The 21,875-nt window shown below is 40.5% G+C and overlaps 2 protein-coding genes and 1 long non-coding RNA gene across 16 annotated transcripts in view; 2 read left to right on the forward strand and 1 right to left on the reverse strand.

Moving 5' to 3' along the window:
• dtnba (dystrobrevin, beta a) overlaps nucleotides 1-1,380 on the forward strand; it is a 33,700-nt gene extending 32,320 nt beyond the window's left edge. For all 6 annotated transcript variants that reach the window (XM_050057832.1, XM_050057833.1, XM_050057835.1 and 3 more), the window contains one exon: nucleotides 416-1,380. The gene's annotated coding sequence lies outside the window, so the exon portion shown is untranslated. The remainder of the gene's footprint in view (nucleotides 1-415) is intronic.
• On the reverse strand, nucleotides 903-3,376 carry LOC126398471 (uncharacterized). Its single transcript, XR_007570777.1, has 2 exons — nucleotides 1,471-3,376; nucleotides 903-1,423 (listed from the first exon to the last, which is right to left on the reverse strand). It is a non-coding gene; the product is annotated as an uncharacterized LOC126398471 (long non-coding RNA).
• An 8,182-nt stretch (nucleotides 3,377-11,558) lies between these two features.
• LOC126398485 (DNA (cytosine-5)-methyltransferase 3A-like) overlaps nucleotides 11,559-21,875 on the forward strand; it is a 71,997-nt gene continuing 61,680 nt past the window's right edge. For 2 of the 9 annotated variants that reach the window (XM_050057872.1, XM_050057879.1), the window contains exons 1-2: nucleotides 11,560-11,792; nucleotides 16,835-17,070. In XM_050057872.1, the coding sequence (XP_049913829.1) occupies nucleotides 17,002-17,070 (69 nt within the window). In that variant the 5' untranslated portion in view covers nucleotides 11,560-11,792; nucleotides 16,835-17,001. Of the gene's footprint in view, nucleotides 11,793-16,834; nucleotides 17,071-21,875 lie in introns of all 9 variants that reach the window. The other 7 variants (XM_050057876.1, XM_050057881.1, XM_050057877.1 and 4 more) reach the window with 5 other exon arrangements.

Raw genomic sequence — 21,875 nt, forward strand, 5'->3', positions numbered from 1 at the left:
TACTGTGGTCTTACAAGAGAGGTTATGTGCCAAACTATATATATACCAGGGAAGGTACCTTCATGTAGTGTTGTTATCAACGATTAGGTTTGTTAGGATTAAACAAAAGAGATATAGTGTGTTAATAAATGATGTTCAGAGGTGCATGTGGGCAGATTTTTCTTACCTCTTGAAAGAGCCACACTAGCTATTTCCCTCTGTTCCCAGTCATTATGCTCAGCTAAGCTAAAATAACTGGTTCTAGCCTCATATTTACAGTACAGACACAAGGGTATTATCAGTCTATCTCCCCACAAGAAAGCAAATAAATGTATTACCAAATAAGGCAAACTATTTCTTTTCTACCACATGACTGAATATGAAAGACAGTGAACTTCTGACATGTTGTCTGACTGTTCTGTTGCTTTCTCCTCAGGCAGAGTGATGTTTCATCACGGCCAAAGAAGACTGACCCTGCTGGGATTCAAATATAACTTCTTGTATTCATCGTTAGCCGGTGGGCATTAGAGCTCCACTGCCAATCAACCAATCACGATGCTGGACACCAAACGACCACTGGGTCCCTACTGATGTATAGCTGTGATTCTCTGTGTGTGCGTGTCTTGTCACTGTGGATTTTTGTTTTTGATTTGATTATGCATAGCTAAACGAGGAATCTGAAACCTACTGATTTGTACTGTAGCGCGTGTGTGTGTGCGCTCTGTGTTTTCGAGGGTCGCGTAAGTGAGAGGGGCACCGTGAAGAGACAGAAAGATGTGTTTAGGAAATTTGTGAAGGATAAAAAGCGGAGGAAAGTGTCATGATGGAGATACAGCATGTAACAAGTGGAAAAAAACAATAGGAAGTCAAAAAGACGAAAAGTGAGTTGTAATGTTTTAAGTTTCAGCACTGTGTGCTTAGTATTTATTGCTTTGATTTGAGTTTTGACATTTACTCATTCGGTTTAAGTGTTTATGTGTATGTGAGTGTGGTCCGGCCCTGCTGAGACGATAAGCTTTAATGGGACTTTTCCTGCTGTATCAAGCCCAGCCCAGTGCAGGGTGGGAAGCTGAAGTCCCAGTCCTGGTCCAGGTGTCTGAGACCTGGAACAGATTAGTGCCAGGGGTGCTGGTATGATCGCGCAGCTCAGGTTGTCCAGGCCTCTCTGTGTGTCTCGGTACTGCAGTGGGACTACAGTCAAAGAGGAGATATCTGATTACTGTGTGTGTGTGCGTGTGTGTGTGTGTAAGTGTGTGAGTGAGAGAGAGAATATAAAACCAGTTGCTTCAGTGTAGCAACAGAGTAGCAAAGTGGGTGGAGAAATGGGCTCTGGAAGTGTTTAACCCCGTAACAAATGTTCTTTTTAAAGACACTCAGTGTTTCCCAACCTGAGTGTGAGGCGTCACATGTGATTGACTGTTTATTTATTTATTTTTTTTTTTTACTNGTCACATGTGATTGACTGTTTATTTTATTTTTTTTTTTTTTTACTTTTTACTTGTGAAAGTACCTCTTCAGCACTCAAAAAAATCATCCTTGAAGTGCTTGAATTGCTCGCAACTCTTGAGCAGTTGCACTTTTTTAATGCATTGATAGAGGAAAATGTGTTTCAAGAAGTCATTAGATCAAAGACAACATTATTTTTCAACAAGAGAAAAAAGAAAAAAGTTAGCAATCTTAATCCTTACTTGGGAAAAATCATCCCAAAGTCAGGTTTTTTTTTTTGTTAGATGCCTGTAACAAGGTCTGTGATTTACACAAGCTAAAGATACTTTAACATTTTGTTCTACGACATAAAAAATGTCAGTAAATTCCCAAATGTTTAAGCTTTTTTGTGTCTTAAAAAAGGCAGTTTTTAACAAGTGGCTAAATGAGACTACAGAACGCCGGACACAGCTTCACAGCCTCGTTGTGGTTGTAACGTTGGCAGTCATGTGACCGTGGTTCAGTTTGTTCATAGCCTTATATTAGCATTTTATTTTGGACGATTGCATTTAAGCTCCAAAAGTCACTAAAGTTGTGTTAATTTGTGAAGATTATCTCGCTAAACAAAACGTGCAAGTATCATAAAGGTTTGTTTGCCACAGCTTATTTTCTGCCATATTCCAAAATCCAATGGAAACATCCGATCTGGAGTTTTGATGAGGGAACCAGGGCGATGTTAACTTTCATCCGTGCAGCACTCTACTCTGCCAGTCTTTCATGCAGAATGTCTCTGAATACTACAATACCCATGAGCCTCTGTGGCTATTGCTATAGGGAAAAGGCCAGCCTGCTGTAGAAAATATAAAACACTTTACTGTCATTGGGAACAAAACAGCACATCATTCATCCAAAAATGACTTGTTAAACACAATTTTAAACTCTGATTGGATGTGTCTCACTGCAGTGCTCCCTGGGAGTTGCAGTTTTAAGTTTGTACATACCTTGTCTTGACTTTTTCTACCAGCAGGGTTTCATGTTCACCTTCACCTTGAACATGTCAGTTACCGAACATTATCCATAAAAATTAAATGGGACTTTTGCTTTCTTAACACTGCCTGCCCCAACTTCTCACACTTTGCTACTCTTTGATGAAGCTCTCTGTAAAATGCAGGGGATTGTGGGAGTTGAGGTTCCCTGTGAATGTCGAACTACAGCCAGCCCCCAAAAATCTTCAGTCCGATATCTGTATGCAAATCAAATGTGACCCAAAGTGACTTTCTGAGCTTGAATCAGTTCAGGTTGGTTTATTTGAAAGTAGCAGATGTGAAATAATGTTATCAAATTTCAGGCATTTCAGGGTTTTGTTTCCTGCTCATATGAAGCTATACTTAATTGTATTGTACATTTTTGGATTGGTTTTCAGTTCTGTAAGAAAAATGTTTCAGACGTCCCCAGCCCTTCACATAGTTTGACTGACAGCTAGCGTCTGGGATGATCACATTTTCAGTCCACCGAACGATTGACTGACTGTATGAATGATTAAATAAATGAATGAGCTCTTGTTTCAGTGTGTGTCTGTGTTTGAGAAAGAGAGAGTGAGAGTGAAATCAAGACTGACAGGACAGACATGTCCTGACATGAAACTGTAAAAACCTTCAGCTCTGAACCTGCCTGAGCTGACGCTGTGAGTGAAAAGTGTGTTTCATCTGCAATAAATATTTAACGTCAAACTCTCGAGTTGCGTCCTTCTCTGTGACTGTTGGTCTTAATCCCCCCGGACACAAAAGACTGGGCACCAGCATAAAAAACAACTGTATGTGTTGTGAAATTCAAGGACTGATCCATGACTTTCCACTACTATGTCAGAGCTCTTCCATGACCTCAACATTTTATTTCCCCCTGATCTGTTCGTGTTGGTGTACAGTTTGGCAAAACAAAAAATATCCAATCTAATAAATCTGTGAAACAAGTTGGAAACTACGCAGTGCTGTATTCCTGGAAAGTGACCCATTTGTAAAATTCCTTGACTTCTCTCATCTGGAATACAGCTTTTCTAAACCCATGATGTTGCAGCAACTCCAAAACCACTGGGAACCCTGTAGGGAAATAAACCAGAGGCAAGAAAACTCTAAAATGTGCAGTGCAGGGAAAAATTAGAGCATGACTTAATATAGCATTTGATTTAAATGATTCACATAATACAGTTTCAGGCTAGGGAACAAAACTTCACCTAGATTTAGGTTACAAAATGTACTAGCCTGCAAATTTTTTTTAAGAATGTTAGGGCGCAAAAATTAGGTGTTGGCCAAGTATTCAAATCCCTTAAAGGTGCCAATACTACAATGCTAAAATATTCACTTGTGGCCCTTCTGTGTGGAGTTTGCATGTTCTCCCTATGTTGGTGTGAGTTTTCTCCAGGTTTCCTCCCACAGTCCAAAGACAGGCAGATTAGGTTAATTGTTGACTCTAAATTGCCCTTAGCCGTAGGTGTGAATGTGAGCGTGAATGGTTGTCTGTCTCTATGTGTCCGTCCCGTGGCAGGCTGTGACCTGTCCAGGGTGTACCCCACCTCTCGCCCAATGTTAGCTGGGCTCCATTGCCCCCATGATCCTGTTTAGGATAAGCAGTTACAGATAATGGGGAAAAAAAGTAGAAGTTCTCCAATGAAAATGTGTAAAAGTATGTATTGTCAGCAGAATGTACTCAAAGTAGCTCATGTCAGAATAATGACCCTGTGAGTGAAACACTTAGATTATTAACGCTGAATGTATTTCTTCTGTTGTTGATGTGAAGATAAATTTTATGTAACTAGTAACTTCTTTAATTTTTTGATGTACTTTGTTAAGTTCCACCATAGCAAAACTCACAAACTTACTGTTGCTTAATTCTATAATCACAGTGGGGATATATTACTGTAAAAGTCCTGCATTCAAAAGAGATTTAAAAAAATGTCCTCCTAAGGCCCTGTGTCCTCATAGGACATCACATTTTGGGTTTACCGCACCTTACACTTCATTCTGTTTCACTCAGACCTGTTGTCCTCGTTCGTGGACACTTTTTTCTGCCAGAAGAAGAAGTTGTCGAAATCCCTTGCGTGGGCAGTGACTTGTGGCGTCAGAAACCAATAAAAAAAGGCATCCTTTAACGTCTGCATGATATGCGGCTGGTTGCTGTTAAAGTTCAACTGCGCCTGCAATGGGGCAAGTACAAAAATGAAGGCGGCAAAAGTCCGACTGGTTCAGGCGGGAGGGGTGGTGGATGAGTCCAACAAACACCGACTTTCACCCGAGAGAGCGGTAGTGGCATCCCGTAAAATTCTAAACCTAAACCCTGTTCTTTTTTCCTAAACCTAACCACGTTTTGTTGCCAAAACCCAACCACGTGTGTTTCTTGAACATCAACAATGTCAACAACCAATGCACCCAGGGTACCTTGGTACCTTGGAAAGTCCATGACCAACTTTTGTTTCCTTTGAGGACATTGCGACTTTATTATTGTCTCATTTGAGGACACTAAGACTGTATTATCATTGACCGTGTTTAGTTTTTTATACCTATCAGATCCTACTGATGCCAAATAGCTAGGCGTTAATGTGTGAACAGCATTTTAATCTATTATACTGGAGCTAACTTCATACGACACTTACGTATTCTAACAGGTAATGCATCACATTTAGTAATAGAAAATGGAAATATAAAGAACAAGAACTTAAGATTTGGACTTAAATATAAGAACATAGTCCATGGGTAGATGTACATTCTGCCATGTAGCCTACAAAATTGAGCCATTCTCATCCAAACCGATCACAATGATCTGGGGAGAAACATAAAACCAAGCCAGTGTTGATGGTCATAACCCAGTTTCTATAAATAAACACCCAATTTTTCTCCTACATGTACGACTTTTTAACTTTCCCTCTGATTTAGTGTCCTCATTAGTATGGATGAGCAGTTCTCACTTTTCCCATGAGAGCTTCCTTCAGAGGTCACGACTGTGTGTGTGTGTCGTATATGTGCGTTTGTGAGGGTGTGTATGCGAGTCGGGGGGGTGTAAACTATAGACTGAATAAAGCTCATTGAGGTTGTCTGTTGTTGGTGACCTCACTGACTGCTATAAATAACCCCCCACCCACCAGCTCCTATACTCGCTCACACACTGCAGTTATGACCCTGTTTATTAGGGATCTATATGCTTTCTTCTTCTCAGAGGTCAAACTGAGTTTAACCTTCTCCTCTAGAGCAGAAATTGAGAGGTCATACTGCAATAAAAAGTCAGTTTGATCTCACTGACAGTTAATTCTGTAATTGTCAATTATTTTAATAATATTCTAAACATTTAAGTCATTTATGAAGAAAAAGTTCAAAATATTTTCTGATTTAAGCTTATTAAATGTGAGGATTTGCTGCTTTTCTCTGTTTGATTTCATTGTAGATTAGATATTGTTTGGGTTTGGACTGTTGGCAGGACAAAACAAGCAGTTTGATGACAGCATGTTGGGCGTTTTTCATTTTTCTATGACATTTTATGGACTAATCATTAAATAAATGCACAGATTAATAATGAAAATAGTTAGTTGCAGCACTAAGAATGATTTCATCCATTGTTCTGTCTCTAGTTTTGGTAAACAGAGAAAAACCAGACATATTTCTACACATTTCACACTGAAGCCACACTTACGTCTGAGTCAAAGGAGAATTTAGTGCAAACCAAGAGCCACTTTGTAAATTACTCTTAAGATTTTCCCACACACGCCCTCAATCTGTCTAATCCACTCATGCCACATTTACTGCTTTTCCTATCTTTCCTAGAATACCCTGTACACAGCAGTTAAGACGGCAGGTTTCAACATGTTGCAGCATGCATCATATGTTGAGAAACCTGTGGAAAAAGGACTTGGACTGGTAGAAAATAACTCACCCAACAAGAAAACGGGTAAGTGTTGTGCACTTGCAGTCACTTGTGGGTTGTAGGTGGAGACATAAGCTGTTGTAGCTGTCTATAAAAATACATTTAGCCCTTTTTTAACTGTCTCTTACATGGTTGTTTCCGGTTTCTTTAATCATGAGAAAGAAAATTGATAAAATCTGTGTTTGCTACATAACTGATCTTACTTACATAGCAACTTAAAAATCTAAGAAGAGAACATCAGTCTGCTTGACAGTCAGACATTTTCAACCTGTGACAAGGAGAGTAAATATTAGTTAAATTTAAAAGGTCATGACAGAAAAAAGTGCTGTAAGGCAATAAACCAAAGGGCCATGTGTGCAACTGTTAAAACTGAAACTTCACATACTGAGTTTGGTTCATTTCCACAGTACGTGTGGTATTACTCATGCTATATTGGACATATTTGAGCATTTAAGTAAGCAAATATTTAAAGGTATGTGCTTCAACTTGACCCTGACCTGCAGACAGATATGACAGTTTACCTTCAGGCTTGGACACACTGACATCAAACATATGTCATGTGGTTACAAGCAGCACTACTACCCTTTGCAGTAACTCAAAGCTGGGTCAGACATGAACCTGGGTCCACAGATACTGTAGAGTTAAACAACTCTGCAAATGAATCATCAAATATTGACGTTCTTGTCGGGGGGCTAGGGTTAGTGTGAGTGTTTTGATAAAGTACTACATAATTAATTCACTGTAACAGCAAACTATCGACTTATCAATACTTTTCTGTCAACAACCTGATAAAACAACCTTGACCTTTTGTTGTGATTTGCCTAAACACAAAATAGGATTATATGTTATGCCATTTATGCACAACATCAGCTGAATTAATAACAGTGGAGAGTAGATGTGATGTAGGATCCCTCTGCAATATCCTCAGAAAAAAGGTTTAAAAAAAAATGTATTTCTGCACATCTATAAATAACACACGCCTTAAAATTTTATCACCAGTAATCCTCTATTGCTCATTATTTGCCTCGGGGCAAAAATGAGCTGCAGGTCCTCTGTTGATGCCACGTCTTACACTATTTGTTAGTAGTTGTTTTTTTAGTAATAAATTAGTAATTAGTTTAAGCACTAAATTAATTCCAGCAAACGTCCGATGTGAGTAAAAGATAAACAGAAATATTACAGGCTTTAAACTGGACTCTAAGTTGGGCAGATTGATTTTTCAGTATATATTGTGCTTTCAATGGTGCGTACAGTTTGAACAAATCAGTTTGCAGTTTTGTCCAGTTATGACACACACAGTAAAACCTGAAGCCTTCGGGCCCCCTGAGGGTTTGGGGCCCCTAAGGCAGTTTATGGATGTTGATTCTTGTGTCTTTCACGCATCAAGTAGTCTTGTAGTGTAACATAATCGATTCCAGATTGAGTAATTGCTTGGGAAGAAATCCGCCACAGTGAGCAGAATATTTAGAAGTAGAACATGGAATACCTTCATAAAGCAGCTCCTGTCAGGCTGATGGAGGCTGTCCAAATTATTTTTATCTAGCAGTTCAGACTATTTTTGAGCTCCTCCTCATCTGTGACACCAGCTCTGACTTGAGAGATTTATATTAAAACACGTAACTGTAGGCTACATGAGCTGTCAGAAACTCCTTACAGTTGAACAGACCTTCCTGAAAAGGAACTTTGAAGGATGCACTCTAGACTGAATTGAAGGAACTTTAAAAAGAATATCTGATGTTGTGAATTATTCATAACGTTAATTGTCTAAATGCTTATTCAAATGTACTTCACAGAAAAAAATATTACTTATATTCTGGCCAATATGATGTCTTTATTCATTTATCATTTGTGTATTTATTTGGCTGTATATAACCAGGGCTCTGCTCTCTGAGTGAATGTAGTGTTTCACGGTGCAGATTCAGCAACATGTTAACCAGTGTTGCTCAAATGGGGGTACACATACCTCCTAGAAGCAGGGTACTGCAGAGTTTACATGCGATTTTATTTTAATGTTTAATTTAAAAGGTCATGCATGACTCTTAAAATAATAATATCACTAAATTGTAAATGCAACTTATCAAAAACAATAAACAATTGACTTGCCATTAAATTAGTGGTGAGTTGTAAGCATTTAAAATGTCACATTTCAGTGTTCGTCAGGTAGAAGATTGTTGTTAAATAAATCAGACTGATTGTGCAGTGCTGTATTGTACCTCTTTATATCAGCTTTTTTTCTACCACAATTGTTTTGTGCTGGCTATGTGGCTAGAACAAAAACATTTCAAAGGGTGGATATTATTGAAAAGTTTAGCACCACTGATGTAATTTAATATAAAATATAATTTACTGGCCCAGCAGTTTCTCATAATGATGTCACTAAACCTGCTCTGACATACAGTATCTCTGTTTGTAAATCAGTGCACTCAACCTGGACTTGTCCTAAAGTTAGATTTAAAGGGGAACACCACCTAAATTTAGAATTCCAATATATTATTTCCATGGCCAAGGAAAGTTTAATCAGTATCTGTGAACGCAAGCTACTCTCTCTCAAAGCCAGAGACCAGAGAAGTAAGTATCAAACTTGTGATGTCATCAAGTATAAAGTCTGGGGCTGCTCCTTATGCCCAAATGAGCTTTATTCTACTGTATTGTTCTCCGTAGTGAAACAGAAGTTATCATGACATGCTACCAACAACAGTCACCTCTGGGTAGACAGCTGGCAGTTGATTACAGCTGTGGAGATGTGTAAAATTGGCAAACTTGTCAATTTCTGTTGTCATTTTCTGTGACATTTAAAGAAATTAGCTTACATACTGCGCTCCAACCTATCTGACATTTCTGCTGTGCCTATTTTATGTACTTTATTGCTTCGCTATCGTCTCTAATAAACTAAATCTACTTGCCACAGAAGCTGAGCAATCTAAGTTACTGGTATGGACAGGGCCGCAGCAGAACGTGTTTTAGCCATCTAAAAAATCTATATCAGTCTAAGTGTACGCTGTATTTGAATATTTGCTCTGCTTTGCCTTACACACTAACTAGTCGAGGCCACAGTAGACCAGTGACTCAATGTCCTGCTAAGTTAAACTGTTATTACTCTTTTTGTCAATGGAGTTTGGTGGCTTGTAAATAAACATTGTGATTCGGTCCATGCTCAGAACACTCCCCTGGGTGCTCTCAGTGTCATCTAGAACAGGTGTGTCAAACTCATTTTAGTTGAACCATATTTGATCTTAAGTGGGCCAGACCAGTTAAACCGCTGTAGAATAACCTCGGAATAATAGTGACCTTCACATTTTTCATTTTCTTTTAGTGTAAAGTACATTTTAAAAACATTTACCTCTTAAATAACAGATGATGAACAGCCTGAGATATCTTTTAAAAAAAAGTGCAGTTTCAACAGTATGTCTCAGTTTTTCCACACTCAGTCAGTCTACAACTCACTGTTGTTACATTTCCCATACATTTCCACTCTTTTGCAGTAATGCTGGCATCACTGCATCAAACTAAAGTGGAAGCTATTGAAGAAGCAGATTAACTTATCTCCTGCCTCACAAACCATTTCCATATCTAAACTTTTGGCCGTATTGTAGCTGTAGGGTTCCACCAAAAGTGTTTTAAAATAGAAGTCTGATACAGATTGTTTTGTACTGAAGCTGCTGGTTGACAGTATTTTACACAGTGTCCACAGTGACGTCAGTTTGTTAGCTGGAGGCAAAGCACGACTCTCCACCACAGGGTTGTAGGCTACATAGGAGTCTTTATATGATGTCTTGTTGTGTTATTGGGAGCCAGAATACAAGGAGTCATGGATCAGTTTTTAACACATACCAGCTGCCACTGCCCATCTACAAAAACAAAGACAGCTATGGTTAAATGTGATAAGACGAAAGGACTGGACGGAGCTGATCATCAAAAATGCTCACATGTGCAGCGCACACTTCTGTGAGGTTAGGGAAAAAGTATTTCCTGTTGTAGGGTTGAATAACGTTATGTGTATTAAAGGTTATCATGTCCACCAGGAATATTGGATTTCTCCGTAACACTAACTTTTTAGCGCATTAGCTAACGTTAGCTTTGATAGCAAAATAAACTGGAGGAAACCGTTCAAACGTCGTCCTCCTTTGTAAGACTGGCATAGTAATCAACCACAAAGCCATCCATCCCTCCTTCAGCAATCTTGTCAATCATCCATCCACTGAGTGAGAGCATACGGGTCAGCCAGTCTAGTCCTGCTGGTCAGTCTTTACTTATTCAAGTAACACTCGCAGTCCTGTAGAGTGAGTGACCTGACATGGTGCGTTCGTAAATTCAGTCTGACGCTCTTCACTAAAATGAGAGCCCTGATGAAAGAAGAAATGGAGCCTTATATTTCTACATGAATTAACGAATGGTTAAGTCAATCATATGTTCACTCTGCTTGGCGCGCTGCTGCCGAACGTTACATTCAGACAGCACTCCGAAATTTCAAGGTCCAGTTTGTGCCAGAGTCGCTCCGGCACTTGGAAGGAGTATTTCTGGATCTCCCTCCACCGTCTAAAACAAGCCAACAGAACTTGCTAGCTAGGGGTGGCTAATGTCTGTGGAGAATTGTTTTGCCTCTATTTAAGCCCCGCCCACCAAAAACCTTATACTGTTTACTAACAGTAAAAGGGTCAACAGGACCACAGTAAGCACTTATTGTATTTTCGGAGAGCTCATTTCGGGCCAGGGTGGACGAGCCTTGGAAACAGCGTTTTACATGAAGTAGGACACTCATTTAACTTGCTCCTGAAAGCTGCACCACCAAAGTCATCTAGTGGCCTGTATTGGACCCTTTGGAGGGCCGGTCCTGGCCCTCGGGCCGGATGTTTGACACCCCAGATCCAGGACATATTGCCCAATTCATTGTTTATGGAGCAGCTCCAGACTTTATACCTCATGATAATTAGCATTTAAATTTTAGCACTATAGTTTTGGGATTTTGGAGAAAGTTATTCATTTTTGCCAGTATTTTTTAGACTTTTTTTAGACCATAGGATTAAAATGTATATATTTCAAAAATAGGTGAAGTTCCCCTTTAAGTTTTTTTCATGGACACAACTGTTAGCTGTGGAGCTATAGCCAGTTACATAGCTAGTTAGCTAGTCTGCCTAATGTTACTCCTACACCTGCCTTCACGTGCTGAAGTGTGTGTGCGTGCACGTGCGTGTGTGTGTGCGCAGAGTCGTGCAGTAGACTTTAGGACCCGGCGGAAACTTTGTCTCCGGTGCTGCAGCCTCTGCGGCTCGTGAGAGAGCGAGCAGGCCGGTTGGTGAGATAGTGAGGGAGAGGAGCGGGGAGCGCGAGCCACAGCGGAGAGAGAGAGAAGACCCGGTAGAGCGCGAGGAGGGAGAGAGAGAGAGAGTGAGTGAGAGAGAGAGAGAGAGAGACCGAGAGTGAACGAGAGGAGAGAGAGCGACGACCGTCAGGGTCCGTGTGCCTGAGGGACGGACGACACGGTAAATATAAACATTACATTTTGCCTCGTGAACGCACACCGGCAACCGTTACAGCCGTTAACTTAAGCTAGAGTCATCTCCTAAAGTCATCGCTCGCGCGCTCCGGAGCCAAACCGTTGGGTTCCGTTTTAGCAGATGATGTGCGCGTGAAGACGGAGCGGTTCGTGAACTTGTACGGTGAGTTCTTTTGTACGGTGGGAGGAAAATCACGGCAACCGGACGACCGTTATATAAGGAGTGTGTCTTAAACGTTGTCCGGTGAAGCGTACACCCCACCACCCGGCTACCCCCCTCCACCACCACTACCCCCGACACCAGCAGGTAATGTTAAACCGGAGCGCACCGTCCTCTTCTCCCACCAGATGCAGACAGACACATCAGCGCGCGGAACCGTCGCCTCCGCTGAGAGCGAGCGGGGCGGGCGCGCGCCTGCCGAGGTTAACGAGTGCATTCGGTCTGAAACGCGCCCCCGTGTGTGTTTTTTACCTGACCCACTAAAGCTTATCGTCGCTACACACTCAGACACGTGCCTCTCACCGGCTGCCCGCCCCGCACACACCTCCGCCGGGATTATACGCCGTTTATGAGAGTCCGTCCGGTAAAGGCCGCGTGAGGTCGCTCCCAATATTAATTGTCATAAAGCTGGACTCCGTCAAGCTAGCAGGAAAACTACGACACTTCCGGTGTAGACTTTAAAAATAAATGTCTCGGTAAACACTGCGGAAAACAATATGTTCAACCATATTGTTATCAAAAGAGTTACAGCAGGTGATCACAAATATATTGTAGAGGTTGATAATAAATACTTTATAAGTTTTAATGTAACAGGGCTGCAACTAAAGATTGTTTTCATAATTTACAATATTTTGCTGTAAGAATTTTCTAGTGATTTTTTTTGTCTGTTGAGTCCAAGGTGACATCTTCAAACGCCTTCTTCTAAGGTTCATCACAAAATAGTTGCATATTCATTTTCTGTAAATCAGATAATCCATATGTTGTGATCACTACTTTTTAAGCTCATGTAAGTCTGTGTGTCAGAAATGCCAGTACTCAGGACACTGAGGTCATGTCCTCTGTATTTTGCCTGTGATTTTGGGGGGATTTGAACACCTGTGTGAAGTTTATATTACACAGACATCAAAACTTTAAACATGTTTGGTATTGTTTTTGCTGCCTCCATTATTTTTAGACTTAAATCTGGCATCTTGCAGGCCATCAATAATACATTGATGAATACAGGATCCAGTTTTTCCCCAGTAGGATTTTATGCTTGACAGAAGGTTTTGAAACAGGCTTGGAGACATTTTAGAGACCTAATTGTTGTGTCTAATCAGAAATTTCAGATGTTTATGATTAGAACATGATGTGTTCGTAGGAACTGGACTCATGACCTCAGATGACCTTACTATTTTTTTTGCCTGGCTGCGACCCACTCGGATCTGTATGAAAATGTACAGCCTGGAAAAGTCAGAATTGGCTGATGGTTAGGATTAGGACATGATGTGTTGGGGGAATAGGACTCATGACCTCAGATGACCTTATTGTTTTATACCTGGCTATGGCCCATTTGGATCTCTATCAAAATGGACACCTTAGAAATGCTTTAGAATGTGTGGAAGAAAACACCTGTATACCTTTAATAATATAATTAGAATATGAGTAATGTGTAGTCCAAAAATTAGGTCTCTCAAACAAATCCAGCTCTGTCAGTACAGTCAGGCTTTATTGATCACCATGAGAGGATATTATGTTACAGCAGCACTAAAAGCTGAGTATAAGGAGAGGAAATAGATTAATTTAAATAAATAAGACCGTAAGAACATCATGTATTTGATGCTTTTATTGTGAAGACAAATGACCTACTTCCCTGTTTTATCACTGCCTAACTCTCATTACCTTGACTTACCTCTGAAGCTTTTTCTCTGCGCAACCATTTCTCCTCCCACCAGTACAGGCTTCTGCTTGGGCCTTTGACTATGGTCTAATTTAAACCACTGCTGCAAGAAGACTGGAACAATTTAAAGCAGTGTGTATAGACATGCTATAGGAGTCAGAGGTGTGTGGGTGACCTAAATACGCAGAACTTTGAGGAGTTGCTTGGCCCGGAGCCTGGAGCTCGTGCAGGGAGCCCTCGGGGTGTGGGGTGGATACTGTACACCCATTTCTGCAAAGTTTCCACCCTTGTCTTTCCGCTGGTAACCCTGGCCGGCCGCCTGTTGTCTTAACAGTAGGTGATGTAAGGCCACAGCGTGAGGAGTGACATACTGTACAATACATCTTGAGGAAAGCCAGACATATTGGCTGCACTCACACTGTGCTCAAATCCAAATCACTGCCGAGATCCAATTTTCTTTTAGGGACATGCAAACATAGTATTTTAGTCTCCTTTTGTGTTCAGTATCTGAACAAATCACACTCCTGAAGTGTAAAAATACAGTCATAAAAACTTCACACCCAGCATGCTGAAGTAAATAAGTTTAATGGAGACTTTACTAATGCCATCATGTATGGTGTAATTGCATGCTAATATCCAGCTGAGCAATGGTTATAAAGAATAAGAGATTTTTATTTATAAAGCCCAAAATCATAGCTCTAAGAGAAGGTAGCAGCAGGTGTCCATTAAAATCTTACAACAGAACACCTCAAACAAAGATTCGGTTGAAATCAGTGCATGAGGCAATTAACTTGTGATACTGTGATTTGATTTGTCACAAATTTTGGGGGGTATATGCACCACTGAAGGAACATATAAACTGAAATCCAGGACCTAAAGCATTGCAGGTTTTTACCCAATCTTGAGGGAGATGCCCTGTGTCAAAATCAACTTCTAATACTTTTGTTTCCGACATTTAGTTGAAATACTTTCTGACATGCAGCAAACCTGTGGCACCACAGTATACTTACGTATGGCACTTAGAGGTAACAGGCTACTGACACAAAACAAAGACTGTGGGAGGAACCGGCACTACAGCTAATTTTTGCCCCAAGGCCGCCAAGTGGTTCAATCCGGCCCTGCATAGTTATAATACCTCTGCTTGTTGCTGCATTACCACATAGAAACATCCACTAAATAGATGAAAAACACACCTTTGAAAGATTTGTTAGCGTTTGAACTGAGGTGACCTCGCTTGTAAATGTCCTCAGCACCTGACTGTGTATTTTTGCTTATTGAAGTTTCTCTAAATGCTAGATTTATTTAGTGAGTGCAAATCCAACTTATATGGTAATCAATTAGCAACTCTGCTGGGGTTAGGTGGTGGTTAAAGGGACAGTTCATCCTGAAATCAAAAATACGTATGTTTCTGCTTACCTGTAGTGCTATTTATCAGTCTAGATTGTTTCGGTGTGAGTTGCAGAGTGTTGGAGATATAGACAGTAGAGATGTCTGTCTTCTCTTGAATATAATGTGGAACTAGATGCACTCAGCTTGTGGTGCTCAAAGCGCCAAAAAAAGTACATTTGGAAAATCTAATTTCCCTCCACAGTGATGCGGTTGGCGGGTGTAGTTCAGTAGAAAGAAAATAGTTCCTACATTAAACATGGTTAAGGATTATCTTGTGTAACCAGGTCATGATTTCTAGAAAGAGACATCACTATTTTGGAGCTTTGAGCACTGCAAGCCGAGTACCATCTGGTTCTATAATTTCCAGAGAAGGCAGTCATCTATATGGCCGATATCTCCAACAAAACACATTTTTTTCATAAGTGAGTTGTGTATCTAGATCTCAGAAAGCAGTTGTGCCTCATTTACTGGCTATCTTAAAATCTCCTTGCCTGTTTGGCTGTTTGCATGCAAACTCAGACTCAGAGCAGAGTGAAGCACCATCTTGTTGTACTCCACCTTCTCAGTGACTGACATCAGACTTGTTCTTCTCAGCTTTTTCCTTTTTCCTGTAGTATCAAACTTATTATGCAGTTATTGATTTATCACATAAAAAGCTAAATTTACTCACTTGTTACAGCCTCTCAATATATCTTTATATCTCAATATCTTTATATCATTTCTGTTGGTCAAACAAAACAAGTAATTTAAACATGTTACCTTTGATTTTGAAAACTTGTCGTGGAGATTTACTATTATTATTACTGTATTGTTGTTGTTGTTTTTCCTCATAAAAGATAAATAAAAAAGGCAGTACATGTGTTGAAGTGAATCCTGGCAACCTTAAATACACCTAGAGACCTTTGTTGCATGAAATCCCTCCTCTCTCCTCCTATGTTCACTGTCTGTCTGTACTATCTCCTCAAAAGGCCAAAATAGCAAAACTAATTAAACAAAACAATAAAAAAGATAAAATAGATAAATTATAATAATCAGAAAATTATCCAGTTTTGCTGTTTGTTGCAGCCTTGGGCAGTTTAGACTGATGCAGTATGATTTAGGACCAAGTGGCCCAAATCAAGATTAAAAAACAAAAAGCTTCATTGTCATTTTCCCTGCTTATGCCATCATTAAAAAAACAGTTCTGTGTCCTGTTTTAGGAAAAAGAATTTTCGACACATTAACTATGTGCAGTTTGAAAGCACCCACTTTGTCTCATAATGAAAGGGGACAGTCTTATCCGGTCACATCAATCAAATGTTATGACAACCATGTTGAAAGCTGCCCTGATTCCAGCAGATTCCTTAGAGGACACCTGTGTGTATCCATGTGTGCATAACCGTGTGTGTGTGTGTGTGTGTGTGTGTGTGTGTGTGTGTGTGTGTGTGTGTGTGTTTTAACCTGTTGTGCTCTGAAATTGAATATTTTCAGCTCTGCATGTGCAGGGGTCCCATCCATCATGTACAGTTTGTGGAGACACCTTTACCTCTGTAGTCTTAACCTCAGGGCTCTGTGTGTGTGTGTGTGTGTGTCTGTGTCTGTGTGTGTGTGTGTGTGTGTGTGTGTGTGTGTGAACAAGAGGTGGATCAACTGAGGAGGAGAAAAAAAAGATGTCAGCCACATACTGAGAGTGTTTTCTTTCTCAAATTGGACAGATTTCCTCCGACTGTATATCCACTCATGTCATGCTTTGTGTGTTTGTTTTCTCATGTTCTCTTAGGAGAGGGGGAGGACCGAGCGAGCAAGTGATCGTCCGACAGACCAACAGACAGCCAGATTGAATGAAGCTGCACCTGGTGCTTCTGAGGGCCTTTCCCATGTTTTGATTTGCACCATTTTTTTTTTTTTTAACTTTCTAAAGTTGGTTTCACCGAGCCGCTCCCAGCCATGCCGTCCAACAGTCCTGCTGCCGCTGAACCGCCCGAGACACCTGAGAACGACATCACCAATGATGTGGTGAGAGAGAGAGATTATTGTTGCAAAGTCTTAAATGATTTCAGTTGAAAGTATCACTACTACCACAGCTATACAATTAAAGCTGCATGACTATTACAACTATTTATGTAATGGAAAAAGTTCTTTACTTGAGTGAAACCAACTGAACCACAATGGAAAAAATAACCCAGCAAACATAAAAGTCTGGCAATCAAAAGCCTTATGAAGAATAGAAGTATTAACATACAATGTATGGGGTCAGGATTGTGCCAGGCCTGTCACTTTACATTAATGCGTTCACAAAATGGAAACAGTAAATGGCACAGCAGGAGTCAAATGACTCATTAGTAAAATAAACGTATGTAGGGGCACGAAAGTATGTACAGTATATCAACTGCACATTTTGTGTTTATCTGTTATGTTTTGGGATGTCAGTTTCAGTTACTTTTGCTTTTGATAGCCCTACACCTATTATCAGTAACTAGCAGGTAAAGCTGTTCTTTTTAAGTCATTGAGCTTTAGTGCTGCATTTCAAAAGAAACATAGTGCCTATGGCTCACTGATTAGCTGGCTGCTCTGCACTGTGCACCGACCTTGTGGAAGCTAGCTAGTGGTGCTGCTCACTCTGCGGTTAACACTGGCAGTGTTGTCTCAGCCCATGGTGGCGGGAAGGTGTTGCTACATTTTGCCAGATTTCCTGTCTCCCCATAGGTTGCCCTGGTGAGTAAGCGGCTTGATTTTAAGCTGCAAAACCCCTGTAGCATTGTTGTTAGCACCACTAGCCGAGCAGACACTGCTAACAGAGCAAACAGTGAAAACATGCTGTAACTTAACAGTGCTAAAGGGTTTTGCGGCTCAAAATTGCACCACGTTGCATACTCACTGAGGCGACGTGGGGGGAGACCGAAGGGTAGACACAATGTTTCTGCAGCAATACAGTTCAGCGACCATGGGTTGGGACAACATTGCCAGTGGTAATGGCTGAGCGAGTGGTGCTGCTAGCTCCCACTTGGGAGATGCTAACAATACTAAAGGGTTTTGTGGCTCAAAATTAAGCTGCTTACTCACTGAGGTGACCTTGGGGGAGACCGAAGGGTGGACACAAAGTTTCTGAAGCAGCGTCGTTCTACTACCATTGGTCGGGACAACGTTACCAGTGGTAATTGGTGCGCAAGTGGTGCTGCTAACTAGCTCCTACTTGGGTGACGTAGAATACAGAGCTGCGGCAGCTAGCTAACCAGAGTAGCATGAATACCCTTTTAGCTTTTTGTGGCACAGTGCTAGTACTACTAAATTGAAGATTATGAAAATGAACCTATAGATCAAAATGCATAACCTGTTAAAAATATTCCCGGTGGTTAACAGATTTGCAGTTAAGTGTTCACGTCCCTAGTTGTATAAATATACTTATTTGTATGACCGGTTCCTTGTAGAGAGTAGACTGTGGAGCATTACCAGAAGGATTTAAGTACAAGCAGTGTTCCAGTGTTGTACAGTAAGTGCAGGTGGCACAAACTAATTAATATACTGTTGAGTAATTTAAATGGTGGCACTACATCAGTTTTATGTCACTCATTATAGAGCTCTAATGCTGTGATTATATCCATTAGATAAGTGTTTTCGCATAAGCATACAGTATTTCCCGATGTACATAGTGTGGTAAATGGAAGAGGAACTACATATAAAGTGGAAATACTTCAGTAAAGTACTGGCACTAAAAACATTGTATTTAAATCAACTGCTTGAATAAATATACTCAGTTGTCCACCTCTGACTTTTACCACCACTTGCACTGCTACAAACTCAGCTGCTTCTACTGTCACTATTATTACTCCTATTACTGTTATTATTGCTGCTTCTATTATTATACATATTAAATTACTACTACTGTTATTTTTGCCGCCGCAGATATTATTACAACCACCACCTCTTTTACTACAGCTATCATTACCACCACTACTTTGGCTTCTAAGCTCGCAGTTGAGAGCTTTTTTTAGCCAACACACACAGAAAATCTGGCGAGTAACACCTTGTGTGTGTGTGTGTGTGTGTGTGTGTCTGTAATAATTAAACTTGCAGTTATTTATTTACATTCACTTGAGGCCTTTTCTGCATTCCACACACTCACCCGACCACATGCAGGTGAGACGAATACAGAGTTTTGACTCTCAAAGTCCTTTTTTTTTTTCTACACAAATGAGCACGCACACATTAACCCACTGTCAGACGTACACAAAGTGAAAAATGGCTCCTTTCATTTGCGCCCCCAGAGCCCAGGGCAGCCCTCGTAAATCTGTGAGAAGTTTGAAGTTCATTCTATAGTGCGGCTATATAAAGAGCCGTCTTACTCACTTACTTCCACATTCACACTCTGGCAAAGAGCCAACAAGTACAAAGTTTCCCTTATAGAGTTTTTTTTCTTTACTATAGAGTTTGTTGTGCTTTTTAACTTCCTGAGATTAAACCCTCAAAGAGTCAAAAAAAAAAAAGCCTGGAAAGAAATCTGAGTGAGTCACAGAGTTTGAGGACAGAGAGGGAGACATGGCAGGAGATAGAGAGGAGAGAGGCGTGCGAGGTCTGATTCCAGTTATAATCCACTGCACATGACAGAAGCTACTGTTGGACTTTTCAGTAGAATTTCTGTTATGACGTTCAGAATAATCGTCAAAGCCTGTTGTTGTGTGTATCACTTTTTGTAAACCTGTTGAAACTAGTTCAACCCTAAATCAAAAGTCCTCTTTTTTCCTTACCTGTAGTGCTATTTATCAGTCTATATTGTTTTAGTGTGAGTTGCCAAATGTTGCAGATGTCAGCTGTAGAGATGTCTGCCTTTTCTCCAATATAATGGAACTAGATGGCACTCAGCTTGTGGTGCTCAAAGTGCCAAAATAATACATTTAAAAAACTCATCAGCAATGTCTCTTCACAGAAATCATGACCCAGTTACTCAATATAATCAGCAGACCTTGTTGTGAGCAGTTTCATGTACAGTAGAAACTATTTTCTTTTTATCAAACTGCATACGCCAACTGTATCACCGCGCAGAAGAAAGCATGCTAGCTAATGTTACAGCCAAGGAGGACACGGTTAATGTTCACATTTCCTGCTGTAACAAGCACAACTCCATGAGTACATGCAAGCTTCCTTCTGCCCATTGATACAATTGGTGGGTGTCTTTTGGTAGAAAGAAAATAGTTCTTCCATGAAACTGCTCACAACAAGGTCTGTGGATTATCTTGAGTAACCAGGTCATGATTTCTGGAAAGAGACATTGCTGTTGAGTTTTTCAAATGTATGTTTTTTGGGTACTTATAGCACTTCAAGCCAAGTTCCATCTAGTTCCATTATATTGGAGAGAAGGCAGACATCTTTACAGCCGATATCTCCAACACTCTGCAACTCATACTGAAACAATATAGACTGATAAATAGTACTACAGTGCATGTATAACATCAGTGTCACTCAAAACCTAATGCTTTTGTGCTGCAAAGGGTCAGGCCTGCAATCTCAGGCCCAAAAACCTTATTGACCTTAAGTTCAGCCCATTCATTTTTATCATTTTTTTATAGCTTTAAAATTAAACACCTCCCCTTTCCCTCAATGCACCAGTCGCAGCTGGGCAAGGTCATCTTCTCCCTCTAATGCTTTGGCTGCCAAGTACCCACATTTATGCTTCTGTACATGTATGTTACAAACTCCAAAGGCAGTTTGAGGATTGTCAAAAGATCCATCTTGTGGATATATAACGTCATGATCATGTGAACAAGAATGTTTAAGCCGATCTCTAAAGCTTTCAGGGTACAGTATGCTTGAAACAAACAAGCTCCTTCTGCATGCTGGCCAGGACTAAAGGTGAAAGAGTTTCTACATGTTCTCAATGGCAATATTTTAAGGCGGGCCAAAAAAAAACCCCCTGACATCAAAGCCGTCTTCAAACTGCCCTCCTGATCGCCATGAATGAGTAGTCTTGACGCAATTAATCGTACACGTAGGGATCTCTTTGAAGGTAATATACTATAGTGTTTAAATAAATTATACACTCTGTTTTAGAGAGAAGTTCAAACACTGCCCTACTTTGTGACTGTACGCCGCCAATCATTCCTTAAAATTGCTTATGTGTCTGGTATATGCTGCAAACTACAGAGACACTTTGAAGACAGTAAAAAGATTTGCTGGGGGATCTGTAAAAGCAACACTCTGTATTCTGACGGTTTTGTTTGCTCCATCTCTAAAACCCAAGATGGAGTAGCTTTCGCCATGTTGTTGACTAGTGGTCAGACATAGCTACTAACAGTATTATCACATTAACCGGGGAAGAGGAGTGCTCAGGATTGGTTAATTGTTGATTGTTAATTGTTGAAAATGTGCAAAAAATGATTATTCAAACATCAGGATTGCGTAAAGGTGAAATCTGCTCTGCTACTGTCGTGTTTAAATGCTTTGAATGGAGCCTAAACACAGAAAAATGAAAGTGTAGTATTTGTTCTGCTGACAGCTTTATCGACTAATGATTAGGTGAGTTGTAGTTTTAAAGTGAAATACAGAAAGCAGCAGAGGAGGGAGACACAGGAAGCAGGAGAGAGACAGAGAGAAGGACGTAGGGATGGGGAAGAAAGAAAGAGGACAAGCTGTCTGCTGCTAATGGGATCCTCCTCTGCCCTCCTGGTTTGCAGTCTGGTTGCTTAGCAACTGCAGTGGCCTAAAATAACCTGCCGGGAGACAGAAATAGACCAAAGATATACGGACAGATTGGCCAGTGTGTGCGTGTGTTTGTATGTGTTGACATATTTTTGTAAAGGGATGTAGTTGAGTGGTGTTACAGCTCT

The sequence above is a fragment of the Epinephelus moara genome, chromosome 12 (assembly GCF_006386435.1).
Source record: "Epinephelus moara isolate mb chromosome 12, YSFRI_EMoa_1.0, whole genome shotgun sequence".
Lineage (NCBI taxonomy): Eukaryota > Metazoa > Chordata > Actinopteri > Perciformes > Serranidae > Epinephelus > Epinephelus moara.